This window comes from Vigna umbellata, chromosome 8, assembly GCF_029865625.1.
Source record: "Vigna umbellata cultivar VRB3 chromosome 8, Vumbellata_1.0, whole genome shotgun sequence".
NCBI lineage: Eukaryota > Viridiplantae > Streptophyta > Magnoliopsida > Fabales > Fabaceae > Vigna > Vigna umbellata.
In genome coordinates, this window is record NC_142172.1 from 42,677,928 (window position 1) to 42,692,361 (window position 14,434).

The 14,434-nt window shown below is 33.1% G+C and overlaps 2 protein-coding genes across 5 annotated transcripts; both read right to left on the reverse strand.

Moving 5' to 3' along the window:
- Positions 1-1,366: 1,366 nt before the first annotated feature.
- On the reverse strand, positions 1,367-4,282 carry LOC124841822 (uncharacterized). Of its 2 annotated transcripts, none has more exons than XM_088096092.1 (5): positions 4,177-4,282; positions 3,854-4,078; positions 2,813-3,139; positions 1,814-2,635; positions 1,367-1,726 (listed from the first exon to the last, which is right to left on the reverse strand). In XM_088096092.1, the coding sequence occupies exons 1-5, from the start codon at positions 4,250-4,252 to the stop codon at positions 1,617-1,619; spliced, it is 1,560 nt and encodes a 519-aa protein (XP_087952218.1). In that variant the 5' UTR covers positions 4,253-4,282; the 3' UTR covers positions 1,367-1,616. The 2 variants fall into 2 exon arrangements, with proteins under 2 accessions (XP_087952218.1, XP_087952217.1); XM_088096091.1 differs by having other exon boundaries at positions 1,814-2,638.
- Positions 4,283-5,923: 1,641 nt separating this feature from the next.
- LOC124841820 (Myosin heavy chain-related protein) lies at positions 5,924-13,383 on the reverse strand. Of its 3 annotated transcripts, none has more exons than XM_088096819.1 (11): positions 13,153-13,383; positions 12,327-12,409; positions 11,206-11,246; positions 10,937-11,110; positions 10,487-10,687; positions 10,275-10,397; positions 10,051-10,088; positions 9,839-9,941; positions 7,702-9,675; positions 6,670-6,749; positions 5,924-6,517 (listed from the first exon to the last, which is right to left on the reverse strand). In XM_088096819.1, exons 4-11 carry the CDS (start codon positions 11,003-11,005, stop codon positions 6,322-6,324), a joined length of 2,784 nt encoding a protein of 927 aa, XP_087952945.1. In that variant the 5' UTR covers positions 11,006-11,110; positions 11,206-11,246; positions 12,327-12,409; positions 13,153-13,383; the 3' UTR covers positions 5,924-6,321. The 3 variants fall into 3 exon arrangements, with proteins under 3 accessions (XP_087952945.1, XP_087952944.1, XP_087952943.1); XM_088096818.1 differs by having other exon boundaries at positions 12,327-12,468; XM_088096817.1 differs by having other exon boundaries at positions 10,937-11,246; positions 12,327-12,468.
- Between the last annotated feature and the right edge of the window lie 1,051 nt (positions 13,384-14,434).

The following is a 14,434-nucleotide window of genomic DNA, read 5'->3' on the forward strand; positions in this document are numbered from 1 at the left end:
TACCCTTAAAACTGAGATGAGACTATTTTGTTTTTTTAGAAATCACTAACTAAACACTTTTTACCTCTTTTGTTTTAAGTATAGTATTGAGATCAACAATTTCTAGGTGACTTTTGTTTAGTATTTTTTTCATTAAACTTGGAAATACATTGATTAGTAAAAAATATTAGATAAGATTGTGGAAGTATTATTAAACGAGTCTAATAATACACGTTAAACAGTCATTTATATATTTATGAAGCAATTTTAACAATATATATTAAATAATATTTTCACACAAATTATACGAACTATTATTAGACAAATATTTTCCTTTATTGTTTAGATTAATTTTGCGATATATATTAGACGAGTTTGTTCATACATGTTACACGAGTATGTTTATACACTGATAAGACGAATTTTATAATACAAATTAAACGAATTTATCCATACATTGAGTATACAAGTCTAACGATATACATTAAACAAGTTCATTTATATATATATATATATATATATATATATATATATATATATATATATATATATATATATATATATATATATATATATATATATATATATATATATTAGATAATATACATTAAACAACTCTAATCATTTTATGATTAGACGAGTCTTGCAATATTCATTATATAGGTTTGTCTATATATTAATTAGATAAATATAATTAGATGAATATGTTTCTATACTAATTAGATAAATAATAACATATATTGAATAAGTTTGTCAATATATTGATTAAACCAGTTTAACCATTTACATTACATAAGTTTATTCATACCTTAATTTGTACTTTTAACGAGTCAATTCTACATATTTATATATATTTGTTATACTTTTAGAAAAATTGTTACTCTATTTTTATAGATATTTTATCCTTTATATATTTACCAAGTCTATTATTTATATTTTTATAAATTTATTAATTTTCTAAATCTATAAATTACTTTTAAAAATATATTGACTTTCTGTAAATTATTTTTAAGATTATTTTACTCAAAACTTAGTTATAAACTCAAAAATATTTATTATTATTTTTTCTATTTTTTTTTCTTTAACAATCACATAAACCATGGTAACATGCATGGTGTATGGTGTACAACCATGAGTTTAAAACTAGTTTTTTATAAATAAAAAAATGATACCCTTTGCATTATTTTGTACCCTTAAAAATAAGATAAGACTATTTCTTTTTAAGAAATGACTAACTAAACTCTTTTACCTCTTTTATTTGAAGTATGGTCTCCAGATCAACCATTTTTAGGTGAACTTTGTTTAATATTTTTTTTTCCCTTATATTTTTCATTGTTTAGTTCAAAGAAATGGTAATGCTACGAGAATAAATTATAAACACAACAAATATGGAAACACAAAAATATTAGCATATTGAAAATTACACAATACCAGAACAGAATACAGATATATTGTCACCTTTTTTTTACATTTAACCTTATAATAACAAGTCTTATTCTTTGTTCCAGCACAAAGATATCACACTGTAAATTCGACATCTACACAAACATATAATACTTTCACATGAACCCCATAGACAAAACCTAATACAAGGAGAGAACTAAGCATATGTATTAATCCAACATCCACCAAGATATTTAGCGAGTCTCTGTTTCTTCAATTCGACTACTGTTGCTTTCACCAACAACTGGGCTAACCTGTTCCACTTCTGCACCAGAATTTGTATTCTTGGATAAATGTTCACCTCCTGCAACCATAACAACCGCAAACACAAAATCAGAAAAATACACACACAATTTTGCAAAATCTATTTAGCAAAAGAAACCTCATTCACCTTTTCCCTCAAATTTGCCAAACCATGAGCCAACAACACCCTTAAGCTTGTCAACCACACCTTTTCCTGGATCATGCACACAGCTCTCTTCAAGCATTTTCTCATCCCCACCATCCAAGTGATGCTCATTTTTCACTGTCTCTTCCTTCCTCTTACTTAAAGTTTCAGAAATTACCTCAGAAAGTGCCTTGTCCTCTTCACCAGGCCTTAGCTTCTCAGCCAAATACTCCTTCACAGAAACCCCTTTGTCTTGTTCTTTGACCTCATTTGTTGTCTCAGTTCCATACACTTTGGACTTCACTGCATTTCCTACACCTGCAACCTTGTCATAAACTGGACCTAATTTCTGTGTCAGAGAGTCAGCAATGTCCTTCCCATACTGTGCAGTCGAGCCAGACATGTTAGAAGCATCCCTACTTTTTGGTTGCTCTTCATTTATTACCACGTTGTCCTTTCTTTCGTCTTTCTCTACTGAACCTTCCTCAGAAGCTGTGACATCTTTAGGAGAGAAAACTTTATAACAAGAGTGTTCATCAACTGCGGTTGTGATGGTGCTTAAAGTTTGTCCACTGTCTGTGACATTTTCCAGGTTTTTGTTGACATTGGGGGATATCGTTTGCTCATGGCATTCAGAAGAAGGACTCTGAGTTTGAATCGCAGCAGAAAGGTGTGGCACGGACTGATCATGGTTTTCAACACGAGGGGATTCAGAATCAACAATAGCAGGCTGCAGGTTTAGTTCTGAAATAGATTTTGGCTCCTCCTGCACATTCATTCTTGCAAAAGATTCCTCAACCGGTGTGATTTCCATTTCTTCTTTTACTGCTGTAGCCATCACACATGAAAATCTTAATCCAGACCACGGTATATAAATATCATCAAGAGGAGTCAAATCCATTTTTATTAATTTAACCATCAAATCTTGCAAACAGTTACACTGATATTAATGCAATTAGCAAAAAATTGAGTTGTACAACTTTGTTCAATCATCTTACTTACCTTCTTCAGTTGGATAAGTGACTTTGGTTTGATGACTGGGAGGAATATATGCATCAGGCCTACTTCCGGGAGAGTATTGTTCTTCCTCCAATCCTGTTGATCTCTCCAAATTGTCCTTAGGAAGCCCTGCTTTCTCTTCCATCCGAAATGCTTTGGCTGGATCAGAGGCTATCTTATGATCAGTTTCAGTAGTTGAAAATGGTAGTGAATCGTGATGAGATTCATCTGCCATGACTGTTGTATCTCCAATATCAATTCCTGACTTCCCTAAATTTTCGAGTTGCTCACTTGTGGGTGTAACAATTTTAACATCTTCACTTTCATGAACTGCAGAACAATCAAAAGCATATAGTCCAACTCAACTTCAATCAGATTTGTATTTATTTTTAAATTTGCAATCCTTAAAAAGGGTTAATGATTCCTGCTATTTTAAGAAGACAAAAAAAATTAGAGAAGTGAGTATCTATAAAAGATCAATTTTTAAGGTCAAAGCGGTTTTCAATCTTCGTAAACATGTTGAAATCTGATTGAGTTCAATCTCTGTATAATGTTGTGTAAAAACTGTATACCCTCCAACTAATTAAAAATTACAGTGATATGACTTTTAAGTTTGAAGGATGTTACTGTAAAATAATAACAGTTTTAACTTAGGTGATGATTTTTGAAAGATAACTGTAAAATTCTTATGCATCCTGCATAAACTATTTACTCGGTTTGATTTTATTGCTCCAACATTTTTATCTTCTTATAAACTTTAAAAGTTTTGAAACCAGTTTCTTTTATTGTGTAACATGTATGTATGTAAATTATCACTTCAGGTATAGATATAGAATAACCTTCTTTTATCAGAAGAATAGTCACTAATGATCTGATAAGATATATCATCATTAATAAGTAGGACAATATTTTCAAAAACAAATAAAATTCATAAAGATTAAATCAACAATGAAATTAAAAAGACTAAACATATTTACTGTCCTAAAATATATTTAAGCACAGATTCAGTTTCACTTTATGCAGATGACTTGGAAAAGAACATACTTGGTGTTTCATGAACTTGTGTGTCCTTGTCCGTGTCTTCATCCTCATCTAAGTCATCGTCATCAAGGTTGTGCTGATCTTCATTGTTATACTCACGGCCACGATCAAGGACTTGATGGCCATGTTTCTTAATCGTGTCCTTGATTTTCTTAGCCTTTACCTTGACTTTATTCAGAACAGACTTCTTCTCATGATCAAAGTGTTGATCTTCTTCACCATGTGTTACTACATCAAAAAAATTGTTCATTCAAAGAAAAGAAAAAACACCATATGAAGATATGCCTTCAAACATAATACAACTTATTTCCAAATGTGACTCATACCTTTCTCTAAGGGAACAATGAGGGGGTAGCGTTCATCATTCTCCTGCACTTCACTTCGAACTACTCTTGAATCCATGATTGTAGACAGAAGAAAAGTAACTGTTTGATCGTTAATGACAATTATCACAAAGGCATATTTGTTATATAGGGAAGGAAATGACATTATATGGCACACATGGCATCTCATAAACAGAGACACGTGTGGCATAACCGACATGTCTCTGTCATATGACACGTGTTGAGTAGTTTTTTGCGTACCTGGACTCAGAATGAAAATTGTTGTCGTCTTGAACATGGTGATTATGATGTTTTAGATAAGGGCATTTTGGTCCCCTCCGAATAACGACAATGGTTCATTATCTACACACGTAAACTGTCCTTTTCACTGATGCCACTATACAAGTGTCCCTGGCTCTTTGGAAAGAAAGAAAAGCTCGATACAAGTAATTTTTTTTCCTTGCTATTTCTTGACAACTGATACACACAAATAATTGTGAAATTCGTCAACTTTGGATATGTTACGTAAATACTTGACACACCTAAGAAAAAGTAAATACAAGTGTCTAGTTGGTTCTTTTTCTATTGTTTATTGAATAAGGTGTGGACACTTAAATCAAGGTTTCTATGCTTAATTGGGAATAGGTGGAAATAAATGTCAACAGCAGAAGTGTTGTTGTTTATGCCAAATACGAGACTGGGTGAACAAAGTTGTATTCAATAATTAATAGGAGAATATGACAATTATTTTGTGTCACTTTCTAACAGTTTTGAAGTTAGAAAATGGGTATGCTCAGAATGTACAAAAATTACAGGAAAAAAACGAAAAGTGAATTGGGGTCTTCAGATAGCATGATCAAATTTCATTTATAAGCTATCTTCAAGCCTCTTATAAAAACAGTTCGTTAACAAAAATACCATTTTCATATATTAATAAAAAAACTCATGTAAGCTTTAAGTGAAATTTTCGTATTCGTATAGTATATTTACCCCTTTGTTGTAGTTGTCAGTTGTTATCATCCTAAATTATACAGTTTTCTACCGGTTATTTTTTTCTAAAAAAAATGAAAAAGAGAAAAAAAAGTACCATATGTGCCAACGCCAAAATTTAAAAGGAAGGAGCACATGGTTAAAAAAATCCCTGTTACTCCTGCTATTCTTTCTTTATTCTGGCATCAATTGTTGGTAACAGCACAAGTCTATCACGAGACTTCTATGTTCACACACTCCACAATCTAAACTCGTGATCGCCTCATATATAGCAATTGGAAGCTTGTCTGAATTGTGGTTCTCTTTTTCCATTATTGGAGGCTACAAAACATTGAGGATGTGTTAGAAATGACGCTACAATCCATGGTGTGAATCTTCAGGATCAGTTCTCTCTAAATTCGTCTACGGTTGTTTTATGGAACTTCATATTGAAATAATGAGCAAGAAACGAATAAACAGATAACAACAAAGTTGGAAAAATTCCTTGTCCCCACCAGCTGGTTTTCTCCAACATGCTTTAAACAGTTCTTTCTACCTTTAATTTTTTGTCAAAACTATTCATTACCGACGTTTTTGGTATTGTAAAAAATGGTACTGAAAAAATAAGTACTACACATGGGAATTTTCTTTTACAACAATTGTAAAGTCACTGGCTTTCTGTATGTGACATCTAACACTAGTTTTGCAGCAACAGAAACATTATAATAGGAACTCCTAAACTTAGCTTCAAGTTATTGCTTCTGAAAACCACCAATCAAGGTAACCATACAGATGCTTACCCATTAGCCAGATTTTCTTTATTCGACCAACACTCAATCAAAACCTGAGCATCATAGATGTTATGTATATGTTACATTGGATGCCAAAAATTTCAAACTAATGATAAATCATTGGCTGCTACAAGGGACTATATGAGGCCACAGCATCATGCCCCTGGCTCATTTGCCAATGTATATCATACGACATGAATATTGGATGGACTGAGTGCCCAAAAAAATTTGGATGAGTAAAGTTGTTAGTAGATGTCATATAGGTCACAACTTGTGCAAACTGCAATGTACTGGTTAAATTTGGTTCCTACATTCTGATGACGATGATAGCATGCCTCCTTCACCACTCATGCATGATTTCAACGAGACACCACACCTGCAAAGAGTTCTAGTTCTTCTTCCCATTCTTGAGATTGCGTACAGCCATAACAAGCTGTTGTCTTTCTCCCTCTACCTCTGCAAATTTCAGACTAATCTCTGAATATCTTTCCTCCATGTCTTTCAGCTCATTCTCCATGATCTTGTTCTTTTCCTTTAGTAGCGAAACTTCATTCAACAATTCATTTGTAAGGCACTCACCCTCGCTGTCAGAGGAGACAAAATAATAGAAGTTAGTTCTTGAATGAGACAGGCAACATGAAAAAATTGACATTGGTGGCCGCAATTTCATATAACAAAGACAAAGAATGATAGTAATGTTCATGATTATGTTCAAGAGAAAAGAATTTGATTATACCTTCCAGAAGCTTGACAAACTTTGCTCTCATCTGACTTGTTTACTGTTCCTCCTTCGGACTTGCTTGAAGCATCCTTTCCCTGTTACAAAGATAACAGCCTGAGTTATTATAGAGAACCGGGGACTAGTGTATGAAAGGAAATACCAAAGAATTAAAACCTTGATCAGGCATTTGCCTTTAGCACCATTTTAAGTTTGAGATTTTCTGCTTAATTTGTCTTGTCATGTAAGTGTGTTGAGCTTCATAGACCAGAAAAATTTCAGTTTCACTACCAAAGAACCACAAAAGTTTTAAATTGTGTTTGCTTTCATGCACACATTAGTCTTTCCGTGTCAAGTTCCATAAGAACTGGGTTTCAAGCGTATGTTATTTGAATATTTGTTAACTGTTTTTTAGTTTCACAGGTGACAAAAAGAAATTATAGATTATCTGGAATGCACACAAAGAATATTTATCCACGCTTCATCACCATCCTCACTCGGTTTGAATGATAGAATGCGGGGTTTTATTATTTCTTTTAGATAAAAAGGAGGTTACCTTTTGTAATAATTTTTTAAAATGGCTTTTGAAATTTATTTGTAGACACCAAGGGAAGACTAAAACGTCAATTTGTGTTGTATAGATACCTTTTTAATCATTTGTAATTTTTCATATTACTGTAAAGTTTGACATACGTTTATATTGGGCATGAGAAATATTCCAAACACCTTAAAAAGCTGGATTAAAAGCAAATAATATAATCACATCGAGAGGGGTTCTACAAGGATGACTAGTTGAGATGTTTGGTATATGTTATAAAACCACCGTCACCACCGTAAAAGTTAATACTGCTGGAGAAAACTCTTACATATTATATCATTTACCCAACTTTGTACTGATCTCTGGATTTTAATGCTACTACTTATGTCTCCTTATTCTGTAGAGTGCATAAACCTTAAGGGAGTGATGTTACTATGTATCTAGTCCTAATATGAAACAATAAACTTTATGTTCTTCATCTCTGATTTTAAATTTGGCAGAAGAACAATTACCTTATGCATTTCGGATTTTGACTTCTTGGCATGTGTTTTAGCTGGAGGCACCACACTTTCATTGTCTCTTGATGTCAAATTCATATGTGTAACTGCAGCTCGTCCTTTGTTATTCTTGAGCTTCTTTTCCATAGTACTTAAATCTGCTTCCTTCTTCTTCAGCTCTCCTTCTAATTGAGATATTTGTTTCTTCATACTTTCTTTCTCCATTTGTTCTTTATGCAAACCGTGTTTTATTTCAATATGCTGGTTCTTAAAGGTTTCTACTTCTGACAATAGAGTGCCAAGTATCATCTCCCCGTCATTTGAGATCATAAATGGTTGTCCTTTCTGAGCTATTTTTGCATCCTCCCTTACTTTTTCAGACAATACACCATCTTCCATCAACATTCTAATTTGAGATCTGAGCATTTGAATTTGCTTGGAAAACAAAGCATCCTTTTCATCATAGTGCCTTTGCACATTCTCAAGTTGTTTAGACTTAACTTCTAGTTCTTGTGACATCTGTTCTATTATTTTTGCTTTTGAGTCTCTTTGGTCCAAGAGCTCTTTCATTTTCACTTCATTCTGATCTGTGATAAGCCTGAGCTCTTGATTGCATTTATGGAGCATTTCTTCTATAAGTTTGTTCTGGTGCCGCAACTCATCAGCCTCTGCAACTGCTTTCAAAGTCATATTTTCATTCTCCTCAACTTTTTGTGCCATTTCAACAGAAAGCAGTCTATATTCCTCCTGAAAACGCTCGGATGCTACAGCATTGTTGTGTCTTGTCTTTCTCAAGGCTTCTTCTGCTTGCAGGGCCCTTTCTTCCTGCTCAGTTTTTGCACATTGCATGACATGGAGATCTTCTTCAAATTTCTCTGCCTGTGTTTTCAGTTCTTTCTCCAACGACTTAACTTCATCTTCAAGTTCCTTTATGTAGACCAGAGATGCTGAAAATTCATCTTCCTGCACCTTTAGCTTCTCTTCTAATCTCTCTACATGGGATTCAAGTTGTTGTATTGTAACTAAAGAAGATGAATGTTCATTTTGTAACTTGATGTGGTGTGCTTCATCTTGCTTTAATCTCAAAGATATGTCCACATTTTCCTTCTTAAGTAGATCATACTCCAAAGTAAGTTCTTTAATTTGCTCACTGAGCTCGTCGCGTTGTTTACAGTAATTGTCTATTTCTTCATCCTGGTCTGCAATTTTTAGCCGCAAGAGGTCAAATTCTATGCCCTCTTCACGCTCTTTAGTAGTCTTCTGGGATTTTATATTCGTAGATAGATCCAATATTTCCTTATCCTTTTGTTCCAGCATTGCTTCAAGGTCTGTCACAGCCAAAAGTAATTCAGAGTTTGAGTTTTGTGTCTTCCGCAGTTGCAATTGAAGATTGGCACTCAATTCCTTTTCATAAACAAGCTCTTCCTTCATTGCCTCTAACTGAAGCCTAGTATCTTCAATCTCAGACTTCAAGGTTTTGGAGGTTTTGGAGGTTTTGGACTCATTACTGAAGTTCTGCTGGGACTTGAGTTGCTCGTATTTGGTTTTGAGCAAATCTCTCTCCTCTCTGAGGCTGATTATTTGTCTTGACAAATTCTGTCCCCTACTGCTTTCTTTTTCTATCTGCTTTCGAAGTGATTGTAACTCTATTTCTGACACTTCTGCTTGCCTTTTCAAAGAAGTAATTTCATTCTTGAGGCTTTCATTGGAATTATTTGAAGGCTCTTGTAATCTTTCTCTTGGAGGATTGTCTTCCAGGCTGTTAGTCCAGTCACCTAAACTTCCATCTGATGCCGAACCCATTGACCAGTTCGTGTTTGACCTCTTATGCACCTGGGCTTCTGTTGCAATGGCTTTAACAGTTCCTTTTGATGGAATTGAATTTTGTCTGAAGCTATGAGGATCCTCCCATGAAGCTAACACAGGACTAATGCCATTAGATGCATCTTGTTCAGAATACTCAGATCTGGTCCTCGCCATGTGTTCGTTCTATAAGATAATAATAAAAAGTAATGTAACTGTAATGTCTGTAAATGAATTATTTGTTGGAAGGTTAGCATAACTTGTCCCCTTCAGAAGTTTCTGTTTAGGAAAGTTTCAACTTTGTTCAATAGAATAGTTAACCATATAAAGGTATCTTATAAGACCTTACTTCATCAACATTATAACTTTCGTGGTCTGTACTGCCATAGCTCAGCTGGTGTTTCAAGCTTCTATCACTGCCAAGTTCCTCAGCCCCATTATCTTCCCCATTTCTGGAATCAAGGTATAAAGGTTCAGAGAATATTGGAAACAATTGAATTAAAAAGAAAAATAGGAACGTTGTATGGTTTAAATAAAGGGGGTTCTACGGTTCATTTTCACCTTTCAGCAGCATATCCTTCCACGTTCTGAATAGTCACCTGTCTCAACAATTCTTAAGTGAGAAATTAAGAACTGAATGGTGTTTGTAATCTGATTACGTTGAAGAATTATAATTTTATAAAAAATCTCAAATTCTTAAAGGGTGCTAAAGAATAAGAGATGAATGTTGTGGAATTGCTTATTAAGACCCGAAGCAAGGCAATAGGAAGATAAGGAGCACTAACGTGTAAAACTATGCCTGAATTGGCAAACTTTAGGGGTAGAGAAATTGTGATTGGCTCAATTTCTGCAACAAAATCAGCAAAATCAATCGAGGCCTCTCCAAGAAAGCCAGATTTTGAAGATCCCTGCAAGAGCCCACACGAAGATTAGACTTTCCAACCAACACCCTACTTGAGTAAAGGACGGTGAGTGTGAAACTACAACTACTTCTTACGGTCGAAACAATGAAATGGTAGATTTTCTCATGAATTTTGCCTGATTTTGCATCCGTAACAAGTTTAACGGATTCAAAAATTGGATTCTCCCACGAGCAGGTCCCATCTTGCGCAGCAGTTTTCTCTAGTTTCACTGTTGTCTTACCAACATCATCTGGCACCAAAGATACCATTATAGCATTCTTTTTCATCTTTGGCACCTGATAAAAAGGAGACATGGAACAAGGTCAAAAACACTGTTTGCAGAATCTGGAAATCGGTTTGTGTATATAATAATCCCATCACTGCACAAACTGTCAAACTCTTGTAAATAAAACAAATAAACCACACTGTTTAAATTTCAAATTTCTTGCGAAACATGTTACGATTATAACAGCTAAGTCAGACCCTATTTCTAGATTTAGTTGTGACAGACAATAAGGATTTGGTTTTATGTTTGTCTCACTGACCTGAGTTGCCTGAAATTCCAATTTGAACACAGCTTTGATCTTGTGCTTCTTGCTCCATGACTTGAACATGTTTTCAGGGTGATAAAAACGGCCGTTGCAAGGTTGTAGACGCAGAAGAAGCCTCTTATAAGCGGCACCTCATTGGTGAGGAAATGCTATGTGTTGGATTTGAAACTGTGGTATTTATTATGTGTGACAAACGCAGTTAATGACCAGAATGAAGTGTCAGGATGTTCAGAAAGCCAAGAATCTTGTGAGTTGTGAAGTACCTCCTGATTTCCTGAGATACTGAACTTGCACTAGTAGAAAACTAACAAAAAAAGTGATGGAGGAAATAAAATTGATATTAGAAGCTTCTCAGCATGTCTTCATGCACCAAAGATAATGTAAAAAGAACACAGCTGAATCCCATTATGGTCTACTTTTTGCTTTATTGCAAGGACAAAAGAGTGGGGAAAATTGAAATGACAACATTGACCAAACACATGAGTGTTAATCACGGTAAACTGTTTTCTTTTTTCAATTGATGTTTGGCTCAGATTAAAATTCCAAGATAATAACTACATTTACTTCTTGTCAAACTCACATTTATGGTGAAATGGGGTTTGAGAGAACTTACACTTAAATTAAAAGAAAAAAATAATATGAGAAATAGAGTTAGGAAAAGAGGTTGAAATCAGCAGCTGGATTGTAATTGTTCCAATCCAACATTTAAATGGGAATAATGAGAGCATGAGAATGACATTTCATTTGACCAAATTTACCAAGAAATCTAATTTTTCCAAAGGGTAAGTGAAAGTGGAGAGCAGCGTCCATGTGCTTCTGTGCTGTCTTTGATAAGCAACAACCCACCAAGACATAAATGTAGCACCTTTCTGCTGTAAGGGCATGATGAAGAAAGTTTACTCAGAAAAATGAGTTGTAAATGCAAAGAGCCTTGGTCCCCACAACTGTTAAACCCTCTTCATATCTATTTAAGAGACAATATGCTAATAAATTAAAATATGATTTAATAAAAAACCCTAATTTCATAAACCAAGGCAAAGAAAACCAGGTATTTGTGTATACACACATCCAGCACATGCCAGTGTCGGCAACCAAACAGATCCTTAACGTATTCAAATTATTTCTCCCATGTGTGTTAAATAATAAGCAAGAAACACGTCAACGATAAGGCAGAAGAACCCTTAAAAAACTCACACATTATTTGATGTGTATCATTGAAAAGAAAGTTTAAACAAAAATTCAATTTAATTTAATTTCAGATTCCTCGCACATGAGACTCGCATTATAAGATCTGAAACTAAATATGGGCCATTCTTTGAAAAATAAATTGGTATGTATAAAATACAAAAAATAAAAGTATATAAAATAATTGACCTTCTCTTACCCAAGCAAACGGCTAGTGTGGTCCACAAGCAAATGGTACCTTGCGAGATAGAATGAGAAACAACAGCATTGACTTCATGGCTCCTTACAAATTTAACATGTTGCAGCAGCAGCAGTAGTGAGGTTTATACAATTCTTTTTAACTATATCAAAAAACAATTAAATTGCATTCATATTATTAAAAATGAGAATACATTAAAATTAAAATTTGATATAAAGACAAAAATCAAAATTATTCTGTAATTTAAGGATAAAAGAATAGTTAAAATTAAAGGAAAATTATCAACAATGTCTGGATTCCTATCCTCAAATAAAATCAAATATTCAACTCTAGGTCATTGATTGATATTTCTCATTATGTTAACCTAATGTGTGACATTTGACTATTGCAGCTAAAGAAATATTTTCATTGATGATAAATAAAAGGTTGGGGAATTCTATCATAGTACCAAACCACTTGTTTCAAAGCATGTTGTCTTACATGAGTGGTTTGGAAGCCGTGTTCCATTAGAGATATCAGTGTCAAGTGTGGTCAGTACGTGTAACCAACCAACCCTTCAAGGCATTGATTTGCCATAAATTTAGAAGACGAGGCACTTTCTTTCTCACTTTTTATTTCTTTCTTGAAAAAAAGAAATGGGAAAACCCATCCTCGATTTCTTTTCTTGGTTACCTGTCCAAAGCATCACTCTACAAAACTCACTTTCTTCCCACCACACTGAGCGCTACAACTTTTCTCCCCTGTCCCAGACTTTCGTTTGCATCTTCAGAATAATATTAATAATAATAAATAATTCAGTAGTAAAATAAAATAAAAGTTTAATTACCTTTTCAAAAGTGAGCACTCATCTTGGATTAGCAAGCACTGGCCAGAAGAATGATTGGCTGCTTGGACAATCATGGAGATGGAGTCATGGAGAACCAAAAGGCTGCAAACAAGAATTAAAGATTAGTGCCCCACAATTAGAGATGCAAAAGCAGAATGAAAAGTCTTTTGAGATTTCATGAAGCAATGAAATCGGTTCTTCCTATTCAATGTGGGAATCTTCGGAGATTTTATTTTATAGGCAGAAAAATCTTCAGTCTAATGGTGGCATTTATGTTTGCCAGCTACAAGGCGATGTAAGTTACGTACGTTTCTCAATTGTTTGATGAAGTTTTACTTCAGGAGCATATATATATATATATATATATATATATATATATATATATATATATATATATATATATATATATATATATATATATATATATATATATATATATAATATTCTTTTATTTAATATACTATTTTTCTTACTACACATAAAAAAAAGAATTAAGTAGAGGAATGCATTGATTAAAGTTTTAAAGGGCTTTGAATAATTATTAAATAATATTTAATAATTAATGCGCAATTCCTAAATTAGTTTTAGAAATTAAAAAACGTGTAGCTTAAAGAGGAAAAATTGGAAAAAGAAAGTTTAAACTTGGCTACTATGACAACTATTTCCGTTATAAAAGGTGAACAAATTGTCTAAACAGAAAACAGTTTAACGAAAGGAATTAATGAATTGAAATTTTAAAGAATTTTCTATTAGAATTATTAAAAATTGTGTTATCAGTAAAGACTTTTTTATATAAATAATTCTTGTAATATTAAATCAGAATAGTTTAAGAAATTAAAAATACAACATCTGATTCTAATATTATTCATCGAAGCTTTTCTACAATTTATAGACAGTCTTTTGGTTATTCTTTTATGTGAAAAAACAATTTTGTAGTTAAAAGTACATAAACTGATATCGTTGCAAGAGATAATGCTTTCATTTACATTCTTTTCTTATTATATCATGACAAGTTACCTTTTAAAACCTGTTTATAATTTTACAAAATTTACACTGTAATTAAGAATTAGTTAGTTTATATGTTCCCATTTTCTAACAAGAAGTTTTATAAAACTTATATCTTAAGTTTATTATTTAAAACTTTTTTCAAATAAATATGAAAACTAGTCGTATGATAGTGTTTACCTGCTATTTGTTTTGTCTAAAGGGATTTTTTTTATTAGATATATGTGAAAAAATATCCACGACTTTTTTTTATACATGATATTATTCATAGATGCTT

Coding starts and splice junctions, on each gene's coding strand:
- LOC124841822 (XM_088096091.1), bottom strand. CDS start 4,252: ATGGATTCAAGAGTAGTTCGAAGTGAAGTGCAGGAGAATGATGAACGC. Junction 4,079..4,176: donor CATTGTTCCCTTAGAGAAAG/GTATGAGTCACA, acceptor TTTTTGATGTAG/TAACACATGGTGAAGAAGAT. Junction 2,639..2,812: donor CACTTATCCAACTGAAGAAG/GTAAGTAAGATG, acceptor TGATGGCTACAG/CAGTAAAAGAAGAAATGGAA.
- LOC124841820 (XM_088096819.1), bottom strand. CDS start 11,005: ATGTTCAAGTCATGGAGCAAGAAGCACAAGATCAAAGCTGTGTTCAAA. Junction 10,398..10,486: donor ACCATTTCATTGTTTCGACC/GTAAGAAGTAGT, acceptor GGGCTCTTGCAG/GGATCTTCAAAATCTGGCTT. Junction 9,676..9,838: donor AAAGTTATAATGTTGATGAA/GTAAGGTCTTAT, acceptor ATTATCTTATAG/AACGAACACATGGCGAGGAC.